Source organism: Lepus europaeus, chromosome 5 (assembly GCF_033115175.1).
Source record: "Lepus europaeus isolate LE1 chromosome 5, mLepTim1.pri, whole genome shotgun sequence".
NCBI classification, from domain to species: Eukaryota; Metazoa; Chordata; class Mammalia; order Lagomorpha; family Leporidae; genus Lepus; species Lepus europaeus.
The window spans coordinates 53,792,917-53,816,886 of NC_084831.1; the positions used below are offsets into that span (position 1 = coordinate 53,792,917).

General features: G+C 42.7%; 1 protein-coding gene across 9 annotated transcripts in view; it reads left to right on the plus strand.

Moving 5' to 3' along the window:
* The window catches only part of PATJ (PATJ crumbs cell polarity complex component), a 445,385-nt gene that overhangs the window by 323,894 nt on the left and 97,521 nt on the right, over window positions 1-23,970 (plus strand). For 8 of the 9 annotated variants that reach the window (XM_062191443.1, XM_062191441.1, XM_062191445.1 and 5 more), the window contains 2 exons: window positions 3,599-3,671; window positions 18,678-18,770. In XM_062191443.1, the coding sequence (XP_062047427.1) occupies window positions 3,599-3,671; window positions 18,678-18,770 (166 nt within the window). The remainder of the gene's footprint in view (window positions 1-3,598; window positions 3,672-18,677; window positions 18,771-23,970) is intronic. The other variant, XM_062191446.1, reaches the window with a different exon arrangement.

Sequence of the window (23,970 nt, forward strand, 5' to 3'; positions counted from 1 at the left end):
GAGACCCAGACAGAATTTCTGGCTCCTGGTTTCAGCCTGGCCCAACCCCTACTAGTTGCAACCATTTGGGTAGTGAACTAGCAGGTGTGTAGCTGCATGTCTGTCTTCCCTCTCCCATCCCACCCAACTCTGCCTTTCAAGTAAAAAAAAATTTTTAAAAAAGGAAGAAATAGTACCTACACTGCATCTTTTTATTTGTTCTCTGTCTCATTACACAGAGAATTTATACCACCTTAGAATTCTTACAGTTCAACCTACTTACTTAAACCATCTGGAAACTGAGGCTCTAAAAAGTGATTTTCCCAAAGTCCCACAGCCAGTTAGGGACAATGCTGCAACTGAAACCTCACCATTCTGTCTCCTTTTTGAAGAGAGTGACCGATATATCCCATTTTGACCCCTACTCTCCAAACCATTCCTTTAAAAAAAAAAAAAAAACAAACCTATATTAAGGGCAAATGTGTGTCAGGTGCTATATTTTCCCCTAGGTAGGTTAAGAGAAAGTAGGAAGAGCATAAGTCCTGTGCTTGGAGTGCTTACTATCTAGAGAGAAAGACAGGTTGAAAACAAATGTTTGTGTAAATCATTTGCGTAAGTTAGGGGGGAAAAACAGCTATAAAGGCAATCATCGTATAGGGTACTATAAGCATATAATGGTGGTCATAGAAGCTTGTTTTAAGAAATGACATTTATGGTGAGCTATGAAGGAGACTAGGAGTAAATCAGAAAAAAAGATTTGGTTGACAAACCTGCAGAACAGTAGAGAATAGGGTAAGCGAAAAGCCTGTGGTGAGTGGATCTTAGCATAACTGAGAAATGGAAAGAGAGCCTGCCGTGAGCCAGGGAAAGAGGGCGCCAGGTGGCGCCAGGAAAGGGGTCTGGGGCCAGGTTGCTCAAAGCGTCATAGTTTCCTTGCCAACTTTGGACTTGATCCCAAATGTAATAAGAAGCCATTGGCACACTTTAAGCAGGAGATAGCAATACAATCAAATTAATGTCTTAGGATAATAATTCTGCTGCAGGAAAAATGGACAGGAGAGAGAATGTAAGTGGAGAAACGAAGTGGAATATTCTTAGTTTCAATAAGAAGTGCTGATGGTTTGCACATAGAATAGAATGGAAAGAAGGAGAAAGATCTCAAGATGTGTTTTGAACATATAATCAACAAGACTTGTTGATGGGTTGAAAGTTCAGTTGAGGGATGAGAAGTTTCAGGAGTGACTCAGTTCTTGGTTGGACAACTAGACAGGTGTTATTGATATTTGCTCAGGCAAAGAGAATTGGCTGTAGCTCTGGGAACTGAGTAAGATAAAAAGCTCTGCTCTATTCATTTACTTTTAATTAATTAATTTGAAAGAGAAACAGAGATCTTTCCATCTAATGATTCACTCTCCAAATGCCTGCAACAGCCAGGGCTGGGCTAGGCCAAAGGCAGAAACCAGGTACTCAGTCTGGGTGGATGGCAGGCACCTATGTACTTGAACCATCACCACTGCCTCCCACGGTGCTTATTAGTAGGAAACTGTATCAGAAGCAGAGTCAAGACTGAAAACCAAGGACTCCAATATGGGATGTGGGAATCCCAAAGTGACATCCTAACCACTAATGCCAGCACCAAAGTTCTGTTTTATCTGAGATGGTTGTAGGACATGGAGATGCAGATCCTAGCTCAGAATAAGATCTGGGCTCAATATGTCCATTTAAGTGACGTCAGTATATATGTTGAACTTAAGACAGTAGTTCACCTCGTTGAGATAATTGAACTCATACTGCAGGAGAAGAATGGATGGGGTATATGTATAAAGAACAAAGAAAAGCATTTCAAGTAAAAGCAGTGATGATTAAAATACCAAAGCAGAAATGACAGGGGCATTTGGTGAGAAATACAAGGTTAAATGTGTTGAATTTTGTTTTTTTTTTAAACATTTTTTTAAAGATTTATTGATTTGAAAATCAGAGTTACACAAAGAAAAAGAGAGAGAAGGAGAAACAGAGAGAGGTCTTCCATCCTCTAGTTGACTCCCCAATGGGCTGCAACAGCCAGAGCTGCGCTGATCCAAAGCCAGAAGTCAGGAGCCCCTTCTGGGTCTCCCACATGGGTGCGGGGGCCCAAGGACTTGGGCCATCTTCTACAGCTTTCCCAGGCCATAGCAGAGAGCTGGATTGGAAGAAAAGCAGCTGGGACTTGAACCAGCGCCCATATGGGATGTGGGCATTGCAGGTGGTGGCTTTACCCACTGTGGCACGGCACCAGCCCCAATGTGTTGCATTTTGAATGTTCTCCCCAGACAGAGAGTGGCTTTTCAATGTACACTGATATGGGTCCACTGGTGATGGAGCTCGCTGTTTCAGAGGGAAAGCTATGAAAATCTAACTCTTTATGTATCCACAAGAAGCATTTTTTGAACTTTCTTGGTTTTGTGAAACATAAAGTCAAACTTCATGTAAATTTTGAGATAAGTGATTTTTCTAGAAGATTTATTTATTTATTTGAATGTCAGTGTTACAGAGAGAAAGAGAGAGAGAGAGCGAGCTTCCTTCTGCTGGCTCACTTCCCAAATGTCTGCAATAGCCAGGTGTGGGCCAGGCTGAAATCAGGATCCAGGAGTTTCTTGTGGGTGTAGAGACCAAAGCACCTGAGCCATCCCCCTTGCTGCTTTCCCAGGCACATTAGCAGGGAGCTGGATCAGAAAGGAGCAGCAAGGACTTGAACTGGCAGCCATATGGGATGCCAGCATCACAGGCTGTGGCTTAACCACTGCAGCACAGCACTGGCTCCTCAGCTAATTGTATTAGTAATATATAATTATACATGTAGTATAATAAATGTAACCATATTATATCATGAATGAATAGTGAAAGATAGTCATTCACTCTCACAGGACCACTAGCTAACCCTAGCTACTATTGTGGTAGAAAGTAGGCCCAGTCATCAGAGCTGTGTTCCAGGAATTGTTGTGTGCCTGTCACCCTAGGGATAAGATTTCAGCTCCTGCCTACTCTGCTGCATTAGGGTGAGGAGGAGGAGAATTCACTCACCCCACAAAACATTATCAATCTGGAGCTCTCTCTGCCGATCTATCACTGCTCCTCACTGTCTACTGCACAGGGCCTGTCCCAGACATCCCTCATCCTTCATCTGGCAGAACCAAGCTAGAAGCCAAGTGAGGAGGCTGGGAACCATTCCAGTTCAAAGACAGTGCTGCAGAGGTGGCACACACCCATTTTGCAAATGTGTGCTCCTCCGTGCCGAAACAGCTGACACCTTCCAGAACCATCCCCTGCAGCGCCTGATTCACTAAGCAGGGTTTGGATAGCTCCCAGCATCATCATTCTTTGTCACTAATAACTGTGTCTTTAGTATCCCCTGAGTCATATGTCTCTTTTTGTGCCCAATAGCTGTGCATGTTTTGAAGCTATATATACATATATATGTATATAATAAATATGTATGTGTATAGATTATATAGAATTAAGTACATATATTATTTGATGTTGTGTGTACATTTGCACCCAAGAATTGAGGATATATTTCTAATTTCAGCCAGGAATGTGGCATTTACTGTGTACTGATTCTCCCTGTTTTAACATTTTGCAGAAATGAAGATGCAGTCAATCAGATGGCTGTTGCTCCCTTCCCAGTACCATCAAGTTCCCCATCATCTACTGAGGTAAGGCTGCTCCAGATCAGGTCCTGCTGATTTCAGTGGATTTGTCATGATTATTTTCCCTAAATCTGGTATTTTTTATTTTCTGTATTGGGTATTCCAAACTCATAGATTTATTAACTAGTAGATTTATTTAAGTAAAATGGAAAATATTTCAGATAAAATTATAAAGTAATGTGCAACAATGGTAAATAAACATCAGAACTTAATTATATATTACCTTCCTCACAATTACTTAACCTGTTATCCAGGTATGTAATTATGTCTTAAATTACATTTTAGAATTTACTTGAAAATTTTCTTTATATGAGTAAATTGTACCACTATCTTTATGATTTAAAAATACTTTTGGCCAGCGCCGCGGCTCAATAGGCTAATCTTCTGCCTACAGCGCCAGCACACTAGGTTCTAGTCCCGGTCGGGGTGCTGGATTCTGTCCTGGTTGCTCCTCTTCCAGTCCAGCTCTCTGCTGTGGCCCTGGAGTGCAGTGGAGGATGGCCCAGGTCCTTGGGCCATGCACCCCATGGGATACCAGGAGGAGGCACCTGGCTCCTGGCTTCGGATCAGCGCAGTGCACCAGTCGCAGTGCGCCAGCAGCAGCAGCCATTGGGGGGTGAACCAATGGAAAAAAGGAAGACCTTTCTCTCTGTCTCTCTGTCTCTCTGTCTCACTGTCCACTCTGCCTGTCAAAAAACAAAACAAAACAAAATTTTCATACCAGTGATCATAGATATTTTTAGAGAATTACTTTCCTCTATTGATGGAGAAATTACTGGTAGAATAAGATTGTTCCATCAGTCTGCTTCTAGAGTGATAAATAGATGATAAATAGTGATAAATAGATGGGTAGAGTGGCTATATAATCAGTTTGTTTCCCCAGCTGAGAAAATATTCATTATCCTTCCATGTTTTATTAATTGAATTATTTTTATGTCAAAAAGATATTTATACTTACTGTTAGTAAATAAACAATGCGAAGATAACAGAAGAAAAGTTAATTTTCTGTTTCTTAACTCTCCAAAAATGATAATGCTTGCAATTTAGTGTCTGTGCATACCTTATTTTTTGCTCTCAACAAAAATAAATAGGTCTATATAGTGTCTCTTTTTAATAAAAATTGATTATACAATACACATTCTGTTCACTCATTTGACAAGTATCCAATTAGCGTATATTATTTGTCAGGTACTATTTTGGATATTAGAAGTATAGGTGTGAACAAAACAGGTAAGACTCCCTACTGTGGTTCAGTGTACATTCTAATGAGGAGAGAAAGTAAACAAATAAGCCAAGAGAACTATCAAATACTGGTCAGTGTCTTGCAAAGAATTAAAATAGGGAATGTGTCCCAGTGACCCCTGTAATTAGTCATGGAGACACTAAATTAAGAAGAAACCAAACATGGAAAAATACAGGAAGAGCTTTCCCTGCAGAGGGCACAGAAATAGCTCTCACCTGAGAGTGAACCTGGGGTTTGAGGAATATGGCTGGAGCACGTTGGAAACTGGGAGAGTCATGGTTGAAACACGAGACACGAGCAAGATTGAGGCTCTGTAAGGCAGAGAAGTTGAGGTTTTATTCTCTGTGCAGTGGGAACCACGGGAAGGTTTTAAATAGAGGAGTGAGGTGACTTGATGGACAGTTTGTTTGGTTTTAAAGATTTATTTATTTACTTGAAAGAGTTACACAGAGAGAGGAGAGGCAGAGAGAGAGAGGTCTTCCATCTGCTGGTTCATTCCCCAATTGGCCACAACAGCCAGAGCTGCGCCAATCCAAAGCCAGGAGCCAGGAACTGGGAGCTTCTTCCAGGTCTCCCACGTGGGTGCAGGGGCCCAAGAACTTGGGCCATCTTCTACTGCTTTCCCAGGCCATAGCAGAGAGTTGGATCAGAAGTGGAGCAGCTGGATCTCAAACCAGCGCCCATATGGGATGCCGGTACTGTAAGCAGCAGCTTTACCTGCTACACCACAGCTCTGCCCTGATACACAGGTTTAAAGGATCCATCTGTTCACTTAGGGAAGAAAAATAATTTTTTGAGCCCCCATAGGTTCTTTTTTTCTTTTTTTAAAAAATATTTATTTATGGGGCCAGTGCTATGGCGCAGTGGGTTAAAGCCCTGGCCTGAAGCACCGGTATCCCATATGGGCGCTGGTTCTCGTCTTGGCTGCTCCTCATCCGATCCAGCTCTCTGCTATGGCCTGGGAAAGCAGTAGAAGATGGCCCAAGTTCTTGGGCCCCTGCACCTGCATGGGAGACCCGGAAGAAGCTCCTGGCTTCGCATCGGCGCAGCTCCAGCCATTGCGGCTATCCGGGGAGTGAACCAGCTGATGGAAGACCTCTCTTTCTGTCTATACCCCTCTCTGTAACTCTGTCTTTCAAATAAAAAAATATTTATTTATTTATTTATTTGAAAGTCAGAGTTACACTGAGAGAGAATGAAAGGCAGAGAGAGAGAGAGATCTTCCATCCTCTGGTTCACTCCCATTTGGCCACAATGGCTGGAGCTGCGCTGATCCGAAGCCAGGAGCCAGGAGCTTCCTCTGGGTCTCCCACACAGGTGCAGGGACCCAAGGGCTTGGGCCATCTATTGCTTTCCCAGGCCATAGCAGTGTGCTGGATAGGAAGTGGAGCAGCCAGGACTCGAACTAGCACCCATATGGGAAGAACAAACAGAAGTTTATTAACATGTATATTTCATATGTAGTAGGAGACACCAAGGAATGAGTAGTAGTCAAAGAGATATCTTTGAATTCTAGCTTTTATATCATCTTTAACAAAGTATATTTTCAGAGAAGTGACAAGACAGAGGCAAAGGGATTTAATTCTCTGGAGGTGGCAACTTGGGAGAAAGTAGGTAACCAGAAGATAAAATCTAGTTAGTAAAGCTTGTTTTAAAGAAAAAAAGGAGGAGATGCAGGAGCAGAGAGAGAATATATTCCATTCACTGGTTCAGTCCCCAGATAGCCACAACATCCAAGAGTGGGTCAAACCAAAGCCAGGAGACAGGAGCTTCATGTGGGTCTCCCACATGGTACAGAAGCCCAAGCACTTAGACCAGGCGCATTAGCAGGGAGCTGGATCTGAAGCAGAGCAACTGAGATTCAAATAATCCACATAGGATACTGACACCACAGACAGCAGCTTAACCCACTGTGTTACTGCGCTAGCCCCTATGCTTTTTTTGTTGTAGCATAGATACCCCCTACTGTAAATTGCTGAGTCAAAAGCTCTACGTGTTCAAAATTTTAACCTCTGTTGGCCGATTACTATCTAAAAAGATTATAGGGATAGGTAATGATTCCCCACTAATAGCCATTTTGTCACACCCCTGCCAGTCCCAGGTTTTATCATCCAAATTAAGACTTAAGAGAGGTGCTGGTGCTGTGGCTTAGCTGGTAAAGCTGCTGCCTGCAGTGCCGTCATCCCATATGGGTGCTGGTTTGAGTCCCGGCTGCTCCACTTCTGAGCCAGCTCCAGAAGATGGAAGATCTATCTCTTTATCACTCTGCCTTTCAAATTATAAATAAATAAATTTTTTTTAAAAGTTAGTGCTTAATTATTAATTCTTTTCTTGTATTTGTAGAATGTTATATAAACCTTATGGGGGCAATATTGGAATAATTTTATTAGTAATGTTGGCTATGAATGTTCCCATCAGAACATCATTCCCTAGAGCTTTATTTGTCATTTATTACACATATTTTTTTCTCAGTACAAAAGAAAGCACCTTTATAAAGCCAAGCATGATCTTACTGCTTTCATTATGTTGTCTCATGTTTACTTACATCTACTCTGAGACGGTGTTGCTATTTCCAAGTGAAGATGAGACTGAGCTTAGAGAGGCTGTATAACACCCACAGTGCCTCAGTGCAGGCATGTGATTCAGTATCCACCTCCTCACCTGCACCTGGGCAGGTGGCAACCAAGCCATCATAAACCTTCATGAGACCTAAAAGAAGTAACGAGAGCAAAGCTTTTGGTACAATTTATGGCACAAGTGAGTAAGTGCTCAGTAAATGTAAATTATTTCTTCAAATATTGAAATATATTTAATTCAGTCTTTTTAAAGAAAGATTTATTTATTTGAAAGGCAGAGTTACAGAGAGAGAGAGAGAGAGAGGTCTTCCACCTGCTGGTTCACTCCCCAAATGTCCTCAGCAGTCGGGGTTGAGCCAGGCCAAAGCCAAGAGGCCAGGAGTTTCATCTGGGTCTCCCATGTGGGTGCAGGAGCCCAAGCACTTGGATCATCCTCCACGGCTTTCCCAGGCGCATTAGCAGGGAGCTGGATCAGAAGTGGAGCAGCCAAGACACGAACCAGTGCCCCTGTGGGATGCCAGCAATGCAAGTGGTGGCCTAACCCACTATGCCACAACGTCAGCCCCTTTACTTGATCTTTTAAGTATACTATTCACTATTGTTTTCATGTTTTTCAATTCTGCCAATTACAGAAATAGTTCTAATCATTCAGCCTCATTGGTATAAAAAGTAAATTTCAACTTCATCTTAGCCTATCAAAATTAGTAAAAAGTCAGAAAAGTAACACTTTTGGTTTCTATCAGTTACCTGTTGCTCAAATAACCTAGGTAAAGGTAGTAACCTCTCGAAGTCTGTTTTTGTTTTTTTTTTTCTGTAAAACCAGTTTTATAACCTCCCTTGCTTGCGGCCGTGGGAAGTTATGAGGATCAGGTACTAATGTACAGGTTGGAGTATTTTATAATCCGTGCAGTTACATGCATTAGGAAGCGCTTGCTAGCATTCCTCCTGCAATGCTCTCTGTAGCTGTCATCCCACTGTGGCAGTTACACAGCGCGGTGATTGAAAACATCAGCCGAGACTCAGATCCAGGTCCTCGTCTTCATCCTGCGGTTTCTGAGCACATGGAACTGGAGCCAGTTAAGCTCTAGAAGCTCCAGTCTCCTCACGTTCAAAATGGGGTTGCAAAAAAAAATGAACTCTATGGATTTGTTGGGAGAGTTAAATAATATTTATGAAATGCTTCACACCATCCCTGGCACATAGTAAGCTCTCATTTTGGTAATGATTGCCCTTACATTCTCATAGACCTGGAGCAGAACTCCCAGCCTCCAACAGATTCCATTTTCAATAGTTGTGTACAAAATACCAGGCCTCCCAGCTCATTAATAATTATTTAAATTTGAGAAATGAAATGTATATACTTATTGTGTACACAACATGTTTTAAAATACATGTGTATTATGGATGGCTAAATTGAGCTAATAAACATATGTATTACCTCATGTATTGTTAGGATCAGAATATTCAAAATCTACTCTCTTAAGAGATTATCAAGAATACAATATTTCATTATAAACTACAGTCACTATATTGGTTTTTTTTAAAGATTATATTTATCTGAAAAGTAGAATTACAGAGACAGAGAGGGAAAGACAGGTCTTCTATCTGCTGGCTCACTCCCCAAATGGCCACAACAGCCCAATCTGGGCCAGGCCAAAGCCAGGAGCTGGCAGTTTCCTCCAGGACTCCCACGTGGGTGCAGAGACCCCAGCACTTGAGCCATCTTCCACTGCTTTCCCAGGCACATTAGCAGGGAGCTGGATCAGAAGTGGAGCAGCCAGCACCTGAACTGGCACATAGGAGATGCTGGAGCTGCAGGTGGCAGTTACGCCAGAACGCTGGCCCCTGTAGTCACCATATTGTTTTGTATCCTTTGAGTAACGTCTCAGCCTCTACACCCTGCCATCCTATAGTAACCACCATTCTATTCTCTCTTTCTATGAGTTGAACTTTTTTAGATTCCAGATTTAATTGAGAGCATGTGGTGTTTGACTTTCTGTGTCTAAATTATTTCACTTACCATAATGTCCTCCAAGTTTATCCAAGTTGTCACAAATGACAGAATTGCTTTCCTTTTTAAGCCTGAATAGTACATTACTTTTTATCTGTTGATAGATTGATTCCATGTCTTGGTTATTATGAATAATGCTGCAATAAATATGATAGTGAACATAGCTCTTTGACATACTGATTTCATTTCCTTTGGATAAATACCCAGTAGTGTGATGATTAGATCCTATGGGTGTCCTGTTTGTGATGCTTTAAGGAACCTGCATACTATTTTTTTTATAGCTGCACTAAATTTCATTCCCACCAACAGTGTGCAAGGATTTCCTTTCTTCCTCAACAACAGTTACCTTTCATCTTTTTCTTAATAGCAATTCTGGCAGATATGAGATATCATTTATTGTTAATCTGTTTCTCTAATTCTTAGCGACTTTGAGCATTTTTTCTGTTTTTTAAAAGAATTTATTTATTTGAAAGGTAGAGTTAGAGAGAGAGGGAAAATTAAAGAGAGAGAGATCTTCCATGTATTGGTTCATTCCCCAAGTGGCTGTAATGGCCAGGAATGGGCCAGGTTGAAGCCAGGAGCCAGGAGCTTCTTCTGGGTCTCCCACTTGGGTGCAGGGGCCCAACAACTTGGGCCATCCTTTGCTCTTTTCCAACTACATTAGCAGAGAGCTGGGTCAGAAATGGAGCAGCTGGGACTCGAACCAGTGCCCATATGGGATGCAGGTGTTGCAGGCAACAGATTTACCCTATGCCCCAATGCCAGCCCCTCAGCATTTTTTCATATGTTTTCCAACCATACATTTACTCAGATCCTTGTCTGTATTTAAATCAGATTATTTGCTTTCTTGCTGTAGAATTGTTTAACTTTCTTATATACTTTGGATATTAACATTTTATCAAATGTATGGCTTGCTAATATTTTCTCCCATAGATTCTCAGATTTTCTTTTTTGTTTGTTTATAGTATTTGCTGTACTTGTACTCTTGTTAAAAAATTTGTAACAACTCCCTCTTACCTACCAGAGCAGATCTTCATTTCCATGTTAGAATTAAATCTTTGTATTTATCTCCACATGCTAATCACCTTTCTTTTCCTGTTAATGCACATTAAGCACAAGATTCTCCACACGCATCTGTTTGTTTTCCCCCTCACATCTAGGTCCCTCCAATCCTTATGTCTTTAATCCTATTGTATCTTCCATTTGGCTTCCTTTCTATTTCCTCTTTGTTTGTTAGCCATCACCAAGTCTTTGAAAGGTTGTTTTCTAGAAGGTACTTCCAAGTATTCTGTAACTTAAAATGAAACAAATCACATATGAAGAGTAATAAGCTTAGTGCCTAGAATAGAACAAGTACTCCCATGCTGGATAACATTATTTTGACCAACTTTATGTGAAGCACACCATTCTCTTCCATAACATTCATCCCTTTAGGCTTTAGAATACTCATAGATATGTAAAAAGTAAAAATTATCCTTTGGTCATTGTGTGATGCCACCTAAGCCTCATGGGAAAAAAGAGAAGTCCATTTCTAAAGGTTTCCCAAGTAGGACTCTGTTCCTTTTATTTTCCTCATTATCTCTATGGTTTAAGAATATGTACCATAAGCACCATACTGAATTGAATGCTTTTGTAAGACTGGGTTTATTGTTTGCAGCACATAGTACTTACTTAATATATATTCATTGAATAAATATATGGCAAGAATCATATTTTGGTTTTTCCTTTAAAAAAAAATTGCTGAATCCAGGAACTTTTTTTTTTTATGTTTGCTTGTTTGTTTGAAAGACAGAGCAACACAGAGAGAGAGAGAGAGGTATCATCCATTCACTGGTTCATTCCCCAAATGCCTACAACAGCCAAGGCACAGCCAGGACAAAGTCAAGATACTGAAACTCTGTTCATGTCTCTCCCTTGGTTGGCAGGGTTTCAAGTTCTTGAGCCATCATCTGGTGCCTGTGCATTATCATGAAGCTGGTTCAGAGCAGAGTAGCCAGAATTCAAACCAGGCACTACAATGTAGAATGTGGGCATCCCAAGCCACAGTGTAACCCTCTGTACCACAACACCCACCCATATATACTGACTTTTCTGTACCATTACTCTACTGGCTTTACTGCATCCATGGTGCTTCATATCAGTGTGAGGTAATTACTTGTTACTGGTTCAGTTCATTCTGCTACTGTTTGCCAGATATCTACTTTGCATCCAAAGATTAATCACAAATAACCTTCTATCCTCAAAGAACTTGAAAAATAAGCCCATATGCATATTACTAAAATTCAAAGACAATACTAAAATACAAGACAAAAATAAGGTTTTAGGAGGATTGCAAAGGCAATGAATTCTATTTCCTGGAAGGGGAATAGCTATTTCTGATGGGTAGAATGGATTTTTAAATATGTATATGGTTTGATAAGAATGTGAGAATGGCACAAACAAAAATAAAGCAAAAGCAATCAGTGTGAAATGGAATAGTGTAAGGGTGTCTGAAAGGAAGTAATAGATGATAGCCCTTGAAAATAAGTGAAGGGTGAATGATGGAGACTTGAGCTTCAATCTGAGGCTTGGATTCCAGGCTTTAGGTATTTGGAGCTGTGGTAGGCATTGTGAACCATGAAATGGTCTGATCAAGGCTCTGCTCCAGATAGATTAGTCTAAGGGCAATGTTTAAGATGGCTTAAAGAGAGAAACCCCATTAAAGAGCCACTTCTGAGTTCTCACAAGAGGGTGCTTGTATACTTGGGTTGCAAGATATTCATTCCATTCCTTGACAAGGCAACCTGAATCGTTTAGAATATCTTCATATAGGCAAAGACCTTCATTTTTCTTTTTCTCGGTTGTGTGTGTGTGTGTTTGAATACTAAGTGAGATGGTGCAGGCCTCATACAGAATGGAAAAGTTGATTACATAGGGAGTTCCATTAGCATAATTTCCATTTTATCGTTAATTGTGCTCTGCCTTTCTGGAATTCTAAGTAGCCTAATAAATATGCTCATGATTGGGGGTAGAAGAAAGAAATTTAATTTGTCACATCTAGTAAACATGGCTTTTCAGAAAGAAATATTTGTGAATTTAGCCTAGCAGTGAAGCTAATAAATCATTTGGTGGCTTTTTTGACAGGAACATTGGGTTTAGGAAATACGGGAATAGCAAGATTTAAACAAACATAAATTTTAGCTTTCAAAAAAGAACTTTCAGTTCTATCAAGGAGGTATATTATAGTTGCTGGGTTTTTTTTTTTTTTAATATATTTACTGTGCTTAGAAACATCTTAAATCAATGGAAAAGAAAGCAGTTGTATATGCTAATATAGTTCTCTGTCACGTTAAATGAGGAAGTGTGATGGTGAGCAACACTTTGGAACACTTACTGATCAGAAATGTTTTTTTAATCCATGATGGCATCCTTAATAAATTTAGCTTTTGTTGAGAGTCTGCCCTCAAATAAAACAGGAGTCCTGCTGTCAGGGTTCTCATTGTCCAGTTAGGAAGAAACAAATTGTAGTAGTGAGCATGAACAAAACAAAGTAGTACAGAAATGGAAGAGGCAGCCATCACTGGAGGTTGGCACTCCCTGAGGTTTAGGAAAGAGTAACTGCAGAGGGAAGCAGTGACATGTCGTACCAGTCTTTTGGTGAAGGCTGTGTTAAATGTGCACTCGCAATCCTTGCCTTTTCCATTTGTTCATCTGTAAAACATTATTCTCTGTGAGTCTTCTGAGTGTGGTCTTCAAGGGCAAAAGAAGCTCTCCTTGATCAGGCTTGGCAGCGGGCAGCTTTGGGCAGGTGGTTTGAAGCTCAGCAAGAGCGGAGGAGGAGGACACCCAGCCATCCAGGTCAGGTGAGTCAGCTTGGGTGTCAGCTGGCCACCCTCCGTCAGCCAGATGGCCCTCAAAACCACCCTGGTGCACTGTCCTTAGAAATCATGCTGCTGACCTGTTCCCCTCCTCACCTCCGACTGGGCACTGTTTTCCAAGCTCCTGGTGAGTGGGGTTTTTGGAGGCTCCTTTACCACATGAACTGTTCTGTTCTCAGAACAGAATCCACTTTGTGTGGTTCTGTGCCTTATTCAGCGTGAACACTCATAAATTTTAGCTCTTCTGGAAAAGAAATTATTTGTTTTCCCTCGGTCCCAACTTCCCTTTTGCCTGACTCTCTTCTCCATCTAGATTTGGACTTTGGACTCCTCTTTCTGGAGCCATCACAAACTAAAACAGAAGAAAAGATATGAAAGAGGAGCATAGTGCATTTTAAATGGCCATGGATTGGGAGAGAGACGGACCTCAGATCAATGTGAAAATGAACTGGGCAAGGGAAATGAATGAAGCACAGATGTTGGACTTGAGAATCTTTTGGTCTCATCAGGGCGATTAATTCCATACCTACATAACTAGGGCACAAAAGAGATGATGTTAAGTGGCAGAAGAGGTTCAGGTAAAATGTTAGGTGAATTTAGAGGAAGGAAAGATACCTCCTAGCTAAGGAGAGGAGAGTGACTGATGCATTAAGTGGCATTTGTGACCTGGCTTTGTATGATGAATTCTGCTTCATTGGAGCCTCTTGGTTCTGAGCTGTGGGTTGTAAGTATACAGGTATTTTTGTTTTTATTCACAGCTTACAGGTTAAGTAGAACATCTGGCTCCTATACTGCTTTGAAGTATCAGTTACACAGCTGTTTTCTCCCCTGCTTTAGCATTCATTTTGTAAAGACTAAACAAATTCTCACCTTCTGTTCTCAACACTGCTGAGACATATAAAAGTGGGTGTATTTATTTGTTTCTCTAAGGGACATTTCCCCTCTCTCTAGAGACATGTACATAATTGAATTACTGGTATCAGCTACCTTCATGCTGGAGACAGCCTCCTCCCATCAGGTGATGGCTGTCTGTGCGGTACTGGAGGGGCTGCCTGTGGGTTTGTTCCACAGTCTGAAGTGCTGAGTTACACGGACTGACGGAAAGCTCCAGTTGCATGCCACTGCCTTCCCAGGGCCTCTTCAGGGGTCCTCACAGCTTACAGAACCAGACACACTAAGTAATTAGGACATTCATAGTTTTCCAGGTATAATGACTATTTATCATTTTTTAAAAGGATTTTCAGCAGAACCTTAAAAAGGAAGAAAATTCTGACACATGCTCCAACACAGATGAAACCAGGGTTATTAAGCTAAATGAAATGAGATTATGTTAATAAAATAAGCTAGTCACAAAAAGATAAATAATATATGGTTCTATTTATATGAAGTGCCTACAGTATTCAGGTGGAAGTACATGATGGTTGCCAAGGGCTGGGGGAGGAGCTCATGGGGAGCTGTTCAGTGGGTACAGATTTTCTTTCTTACAAAATGAAAAGAATTGTGGAGATTGGTTGCACAATAATTTTTTTAATTAAGTTTTCCATAGATCAAGTAATGATTTTTTAAAAATATTTTATTTATTTATTTATTTGAGAGGTAGAGTTACAGACAGAGAAAGGGAGAGACACAGAGAGAGAGAGAGGTCCTTCATCCGCTGGTTCACTCCCCAAATGGCCAAGCAGCCAGAGCTGGGCCGAACCAAAGCCAGGAGCCAGGAGCTTCTTCCAGGTCTCCCACCCTGCTTGGGTGCAGGGACCCAAGCACTTGGGCCATCTCTCACTGTTTTCCCAGGCCAGAACAGAGTTGGATTGGAAGTGAAGCAGCTGGGACAGCAGCGCCCACATGGCATGCCGGCTCCTCAGGCAGAGGCTTGGCCTATTACACCACAGTGCCAGGCCCTCAACTAATGATTTTTAAAGGAACAGTTCATCTGTTCAGAATTTTTTTCTGTCTCTGAAATTTACTGTGTAAAATGCTGAAACTATATGTTTTCAAGATTTGCTTCTTGAATATGCATATATTTTTTTTTTACAACTCCCACACCAAAACAGTACTTTATTTTGTAAATTTTGACCCATAATCACTCCCAAGTTATGTTTTTATCAGCTGTCAAGTGTACAAGGTGAAGATAAGTTTTAATTAGATGGGGCTGCACCTGGAAAATAAATTTCTTAAAACTCCACATACACGCTTCAAAACTGCTGGGTCCCAAGTCCATCTATGAACTCCAGGGCTGCCAATATCACGGTGCAGCATATTAAAGCTACACTATCTGAATAGCTTATTAATTCTGCATAAATCAGGTCAAGCAATGTGTCAACCTGTAACAGACTGTGCACTCTAACTGAACATGGCAAAATATTCATTCTTTTGAACTTTACATCATCATTTGATGTCAAACAATGAAGCAAATCCCAACAGTATATACAAAAAACAGCTTTGCATTTACAAAAGATTGGAAGTCGAACACCCTTTGTATTCCAAAATAGGGTCTCAAACATTTTGTAATTTTCATTTAAATTGTTAGGAGGCTTGGAGCTATTAGTTAATCTATCTTCCAATACACTGTTTAATATAGCACTGAATAAATGATGCAAGTTGTCAATGGATGAGTGATCTACTAATAGCTCTGCTAGTAATTGATTTATTTTTCTTCAATAAAGTTGCATAAACCAATGAGTTAGCTGCCTGGAATATGCATATATTTTTAAGATCTGTTTACTTATTTGAAAGGCAGAGTGACAGAGAAAGAAGAGAAAAATCTTTGGTCTGCCTGAAATAGCCAGGGCTAGGAGAGGCCAAAGCCAGGAGCCTTGAACTCCATCCAGGTCTCCTACATGGGTGGCAGGAACCCAAGTTCTTAGGTCATCATCTGCTGGCTCCCAGATATATTGGCAGCTAAATCAGAAGCTTAGAGTAGCTGGGATGTGAACCAGGCAGTCCAATATGGAATGTAGGCATCTCAACCCACAGTTTCACCTGCTGCACCACAACGCCCGTCTTGAGCATGTTTGTTTTGTATAATAACTTCTTTTTTTTAAGACTTATTTATTTATTTGGAAGTCAGAGTTACACAGAGAGAGGAGAGGCAGAGAGAGAAAGGTCTTCCATCTGATGATTCACTCCCCAACTGGCCACAATGGCCGGAGCTTCTTCTGGGTCTCCCACACGGATGCAGGGGCCCAAGCACTTGGGCCATCTTCTGCTTTCCCAAGCCATAGCAGAGAGCTGGACCAGAATTGGAGCAGCCACTTTCAGGCCAGTGTTAACCTGCTGCGCCACAGCACTGGCCCCATATAATAACTTCTTGATTATTCAAAATTCACTGAGAGGAGCACATTCAAGCTAATGATAAATAAATTTATCTTCATGTGCTAGTTCACTCCCAGTACTCACAATAGCTGGGGCTGGGCCAAGCCAAATTGGGAGTTAAGAACTCAATCTAGGTTTCCCATGTGGATCCCAGGGATCTAGCTACTTGAGACTTCACCTGCTGCTTCCCAATATGTACATTAGCCGGAAGCTGGAATCAAGAGACAGGAAATCAGAGGGCAGGCTCAGGCTTTTGGAACAGTTCTCTCTCTCTCAAGAACTAACCAGGGTCCTGTGAGAAACACCTTAATCCCTTTCAAGGCCATGTCCTCAGTTGATCCAAGGACCTCCCACTAGGGCCTGGCTCTTAAAAAGTTTCATGCCACCTCCCAGTGCCACTACCCAGGGAGCAAGTCCCCAGCTTTTGCTGGCATGGATGCAGCGTGTTAACATCTCTGCTTACCGCAACATTGTCAGTACTGAATGTTCTTTTCCTATCCTGTTAATTCCATTAGCTGAAAGAATGCTGTCCCTTTATTTTAATTTACACTTAAATTATGAGTGGCATAGCGGATAAAGTCACCACCGGCAGTGCTGGCACCCCATATGGGTGCTGGTTCAAGTCCCAGCTGCTCCACTTTCTATCTAGCTCTCTGCTATGGACCAGGAAGGCAGTAGAAGATGACCCAAGCCCTTGGGCCTTTGTATCAACCTGGGAGGCCTGGAAGAAGTTCCTGGCTCCTGGCTTCAGAACAGCTCAGTTTCGGCCATTGCAGCCACTTGGAGAGTGAGCCAGCAGTTAGAAAGCCTCTGCCTCTCTCTCTCTCTCTCTGCCTCTGCCTCTGCTTCTACTTCTGCTTCTGCTTCTCTGTAACTCTGGCTTTCAAATAAATAAATTATACTTAAAAAAAATTATGATTGAGGTTGAATGTTCCAAAATCAAATCTATTTTCTCTACCAAGTTTTCCCACCCAAATTTGTAATAATCCCAGAGTAGTGGTGATTTAAAACAAAATCCAGGAAAGCGCAGTGTAGACACTCCACTGAGCAATGTGATCCTTCTCCATCTGCCCCCAGAAAGTAAGGAAACTTTCAGTTACCTGTGACATTTATTATGTCATAATTCAATGTAGAAATTGCCTAATGTGTTGTAGAATCTTAAGGCATTTACTATTACCAGATGTCTCATTTGTATATGAAATACGTATTTTTAGGATTCGACAGAAACAACAAAAAAATCATTAAGAAAACAAGTACTGCATTCATGCTGTGGTCTGTCAGGTGCTTGTTACATGGTTTCCATGTGCCAGGCAAGGTGCTGGGTACTTGATTTTAGAAGTAAATCAGATACACACAGTTCTCTCATCTCAAGCAGTTTCGTTTTATGCAGAAAGGAAGCAACTGTGTTGGTGAGAAAACTTTAGCTGACGATAACAGCCTGGTGAACCCCAAGTGGCTGACACAATAAGGAAATGTATTAGCTGACATGGAAGGTGGCTCAGGATGGGGCTGGGCTCCAGGCTTACTCCATCCAGTGGCCCATCAGAGAACCAGTTCTTTCCAGCTCCAGCTTTGCTGTCGCTCACAGTGGCAGCTACATCCTACAGCCGGCTCCCTCATGGTCATGGGGTGGCCACCGGTGGCACGTTAGTTTGAGAGGTACGGGGACCTGATGTGGCCCTCTTCTAAGAGCCAGGAAGAGTTGCTCCACACGCCTCAAGCAAACCTCTCATGGTGTCTCAGTGGCCAGAACTGACAAAATCCATTCCCAGTGTACCTATTCTGACAAAATCACTGCCGAAACTGACCTCAGGCAGTCGGGCTGACACCTGGAACAGAGACACGTGTCCCTCAAAGAGTGGCCTAGGAGCAACAGGGATAGACACCTGGAAACAGAACCAGGCAGACAGGCGGCCCCTGCAGGAAAGACAGCAGCAGCGGGACGATCCATGCAATCGGGGCCATGTGAGTGAAGCGTGACGTCTTTGCCGTTTCCTTTCTAATGTCCCTTAGGATCAGAGTGGCCCGGAACCTGTTAGTGGGGAGGAAGATGGCGGCCTTGAAGTCGGTGTTAAACCATTGCCTGCAAGTGAAAACCCAAAGCTGGTGAGAATCTGTCATCTTGCTTTCTTTTCAGGAATGGATGATTTATATTTTGTACCATCTGAGAAAGGACTGGGGCTGCAACTCCAGAACAGGAGAAGCTGCTCCACTCCGGGGATGCCCCAAGCGCTTGGCCCCGCCTCATCCCTGCCTGAATTGTGCTGTCTGGAACTAACGAAGCAGTCTCTCCTTTAAGTCAGGTTTTGTGTTGGGTTCTTCCAAGGCGAGAGCTGTGCGGTAGCCCTAGAGGCACAGGAAGAGATGTTGAGTTAACTGGTTGACTCACAGTACACCCTGCTTCCGTTCACCCAGGAGCTGGGGCCTTTGGAAAGGAGCTGTTTTGCCTCCTTCCGTAGCCTGGTGTTTGATGTTTTGTTACTTACTACTTATGGAGCATTTGCCATGTGCCACACACTGTGCCATGTTCCCCCTGTGTTTCCTAATCGTGGTGGTGTAGGAGCTGATACCATTGCTTCACAAGTGAGCAGAGACTTAGAGAAGTTTTGCCAAGGGTCCGCGGCTTGTGTTGGGATAGACCAGGAGATTGCCCCAACTCTCTGTGACTCGTGATACGCTTTCCACCCTGCAGCCTTGTGCTTCCAAGGTTAGGCTACAAATTCTAGAAAGAAAAAGGAACTTTGATTTTCTTCCATGTTTCAAAATGTCTTAGAAATCTCAAAGAATTAATCACTCGGGAGTGTCACCTTGATTTGTTGGCAGCCAGAGTTGTTCATTGTACTTCAGGGAGTTTGAGAAATCGCCCATTTATCTCCTTTCAGCTTTTAGAAAATAATACATTTGGGTTGGAATAGATTTCGTGCCCCAGAAAGTGGACTGACTGATTCTTTGGGGCTGAAAGGAGGAATGGAGATTGTAATGGGCCACCCTTGGGGAGAGTGGGCATGATCACCGTTATTCTACAGCAAGGTGTTCAAAGTCGCACTGCTCCCCTTTTTGAAAGGTAGGCTGTGTAGCAACACCAACACATTTCAGACTGGGAGCCCCTTCCCTTTACAACACTGCTAACTTGGTTTTCCTTTTGTTTGTTTTGGGGACTGTATCTCCATAAGTAGGTTAGGGGAAAATCTCTTGAAGAAACAGCATTTTGTAAGGAGGAGCCCCTAGTTTCACCCACAGAGGAAGCAGCAAATAAAAAGTGAGAGCTCTCGCTTGCTTGCTGGAAGAGTCTGCTAGTTCCAAAGAGGTTCCCTTGCAGGTCACAGGAAAAAGCCGTCCATCGTGCACCCCACCCTGGAGTGAGCTGGGTTTCCAGCAGCACGGCAGTGGAGCTCCGCCTCACCCAGAATAGAAGGCTTTCCCGAGCCGCTGCCGGCTCTGTCTCCCTTCTGTCTCCTCATCCCTCCTTCCTCTCCTTTGGCTATCCGAACGTTTCTCTGTCACTGTTTCAGTAGACTCCAGGCCTGGTCTAGCTGAGGGACAAAATGTAGCCTACATTTGGGCAACTTCTCTAGCATAAATAGAAATGGCCCACTATAAAGAATTTGTAAGAGTGTGGTCTCTGGCAAGTCACTTAACCAAGCCACGCCCCCTGCCCTCAGTTTCCTCCTTTGAAGAGTGGCAATAATGGGAATATCGTGAGGAAGCAAGTGAGCTAGAGACTGTAAATCACATAGAAGAGAATAAGACAAATGGTTGGCGCTTAGTGGGTCCATTTCTTCACTCCGTGAGTATTTGTCCTAGTGCCACTGTGTTCCAGGCATTGAATATACAGTGTGTTCAAAAACAACTTGCCTCAGGGAGAATCATTCCAGAGTGGGAGGGGGAAGGGAGATCATTTATAAATTATAAAATCCTAGATTGAATCACCTGAAACTGACATTTTTGTAGGTTAAAAACTTCGTGTGGGGCCGGCGCTGCGGCTCACTAGGCTAATCCTCCGCCTTGCGGCACCGGCACACCGGGTTCTAGTCCCGGTCGGGGCACCGATCCTGTCCCGGTTGCCCCTCTTCCAGGCCAGCTCTCTGCTGTGGCTAGAGAGTGCAGTGGAGGATGGCCCAAGTGCTTGGGCCCTGCACCCCATGGGAGACCAGGAGAAGCACCTGGCTCCTGCCATCAGATCAGCGCAGTGCGCCGGCCACAGCGCGCCTACTGCGGCGGCCATTGGAGGGTGACCAACGGCAAAAGGAAGACCTTTCTCTCTGTCTCTCTCTCACTGTCCACTCTGCCTGTCAAAAAAAAAAAAAAAAAAAAAAAAACTTCGTGTGGTTCAACCTATGTCGTCTTGCTATAAAGTATTTATGCCTGTTCCTTGTCTTAGTTACTCATCATTTGATTGCTTCTGTTCTAATACCAGTGCAGACTCCCCTGCACCAGTGCACCATCTTAGGATTATTGCTGGGTATTCCTGGTCAGAGAGCAACACGTGACCTGTACAGACTTCTGACTATTTTTACTCTTTGTTTATGGCAGGACAGATGGGAAAAGTAAGCTCCAATCCTCTGAAACTGTCTTGCTTGCTTCCTTTGGGGGCAAATTTCTCATCAAACACTGTACCAGACCCTGTGGGACTCGGCAAGGAGAGAACACACACCTGGCCCTTAGGAAGCTCCCCCTCTAGCTTCAACCAGGCTTACGACCCTTGTGTCTGGAAAACATACCAGAGACTTACATTAGAGAGAGATGCAAGAGAGTGTTAAAGGAGTTCCAAGGAGGGGAAATCATCTCATCCAGAGATTAGGGAAGGCTTCCCAGGACCACCCTTAATGTGAATCTTTGAGGATGAGAAGGCAGTTGACCTCTGAAGGTGGCACAAATTGGAGACTTGTTCTTCCCACCCTTCTGCTGTGGTCAGCCTTGGTGCCTGTCTCAGTAGCCCCAGCTTCAGAAGGTGTTCCACGTCTCTGAAGTACTTTCAAAGGGGAAATACTTGTTTGTAGATCAGATGATGGTTTGTGAAATGTCGATTCCAATGGTGAGAGACCAGAGGCCAGGAAGTGTCTGGAATCTATTTCAGAAGTCTAGGTGAGAGCCTGTTAAGACTATTTTGTAAGCCTTTCGGGAAGAACTTTTTGAAAAGTTGTACAGAGCTTTGCAATTTTCATCTTCGTTAGCTTAATTTTAACATAGTTGAAGTGCAAACACAAGGACCAGACAGTTTGGACTCCAATCCTGATTCTGCCATTTTTATGTAAAATTTAGTCTTCATATCTACTTTTTGTATTCAGAATTTATTTTAATCCTTTTTAGTATGTCTGGACAAAACAGTGTTTACATTTACAACTTAAACAGCACACTGGTTTTTTTAAAAAAATTTTATTCATATTGTAAGGCCGCCAACAAAACACCAGAGTAAGGGAAAGAGTTTATTGGGGGAAACCCAACAAACTGGAGGAAAGGGGCAAGAAGGAAAAAAGGGAAAAGGAGAGCGAGAAAGAGAGAGACAGGGATCAGGAGACGGAGAGAAAGAGAGCCACACGTTCAGGAATATGTCCTTTTAAATCTTTGCTGAGGGGTGGGCAGGGAAGTAGGAGCAGCGAATCCCATTAGGATGGGGTGTGGCTGACACCAGTGGTTGGGCCATGTGGCTACCTGGCTTCCAGCAATGACAGTGGGGCTAGAGCCTAGGTTGGTGTCAGGACTGCGCCATTTTACCAACACGTATAAAGAGAACAGATTTCATGTATTTCATATATACAACTTTAAGTCCATAATGGTATTTCCATCCTTCCTCCTTCCTATATTTTTCTTTAATTTTTTAAAGATTTATTTATTCATTTGAAAGAATTACAGAGACAGAGAGAGAAAGACATCTTCCATCTACTGGTTCACTCCCCGAATGGCTACAATGGCCAAGGCTGGGCCGGCCTGAAACCAGGAGCCTGAAGCTTCTTCTGGGTTTCCCACTTGGTGCAGCACTTGGGCCATCTTCCTCTGCTTTCCCAGGCACCTTAGCAGGGAGCTGGATTGGAAGAGGGAGCAGCCGGAACATGAACCAGAGCCCATGTGGGATGCCAGTGCCGCAGGCAGTGGCTTAACCCACTATGCCACAGCGCCAACCCTGCCTTTTAATTTTTACAATAACATACTTTCAATTTACTTTATAGTCACAGGTGTAAGCAAAAGAACCTTAGGGAAATGATTTAACCTCTCCGTGGCTCAGTTTTTTACAACTGAAATGGGGGAAACAAAAGGTTGTTGCAAGACTTCACATAGTTACTTTAGAACCAAACCAGAGTACACCATAATCACAATTTAAAAGTAAGTTGTTATTAATGGTGATGATGATTTGTAATTCTGGTTAAAGCCTTGGGATTACATATAAAAGGAAGAGCTTTTGTTTTTTCTTCAAAGTTCTTTATTTGTTTGTTTTTACTTGAAAAGCAGAGAGACAGACCTTCCATCTGCTGGTTCACCCCCTGAATGCCCGCAAGAGCCAGAACAGGGTCAGGCCAAAGCCAGGAACCTGGAACTCCATCCTGGCCTCCCATGTGAGTGTCAGGGACCCCAGTACCTGAGCCATCATATGCTGCTGACCAGGGTGCACATTAGTAGGAAACTGTATAGGAAGTGGAGGCAGGACACAATCCCAGGCTCTCTGAAATGGGATTGAGGGAGGCGGGGTGGAGTTGGGGGTGGCACTGTGGCACAATAGGTTAAGCTTCCACCTGCAGTGCTGACAGCCTGTATGTGCACTGGTTCGAGTCCCAACCACTCCACTTCCAATCCAGCTCCCTGCTAATGTGTCTGCTAATGTGTAGTGAAAGATGGCTGAAGTGCTTGGGTCTCTGTACCCATGTAGGAGACTCAGAAGAAGCTCCTAGTCAGCCCTGACCATTTGGGGAGTGAATCAGCTGATAGAAGATTTCCTCTTTCTCTCTGCCTTTCAGATAAATAAAAGTCTTTAAAAAATAAAATAGGATATGAATGTCCCAACTACAGCTTAACCGACTGCACCTCAATGCCTGCCCTAGGATTAGCTATTTTGAGTGAAGCATTAAGGTATGAACTCGGAAGATTGAAGTGAATTTTTCAACACAAAGAATGCAACTGCTAAGGCATTAGTCAAATTTCTCCCTAGAGACAGAATCAGTAGAATGTATAGACTTGAGGGGTCTTCTAAAGTTCATGGAAAATTCATATAAGGAAAAATTTGTATGTGGATTTTGAAAATGTTTACACTAAAATAAACTTATCTTTTCATTCCATTTTCCAGAAACTTTTTGAAGTACCCTTGGGTATGAAA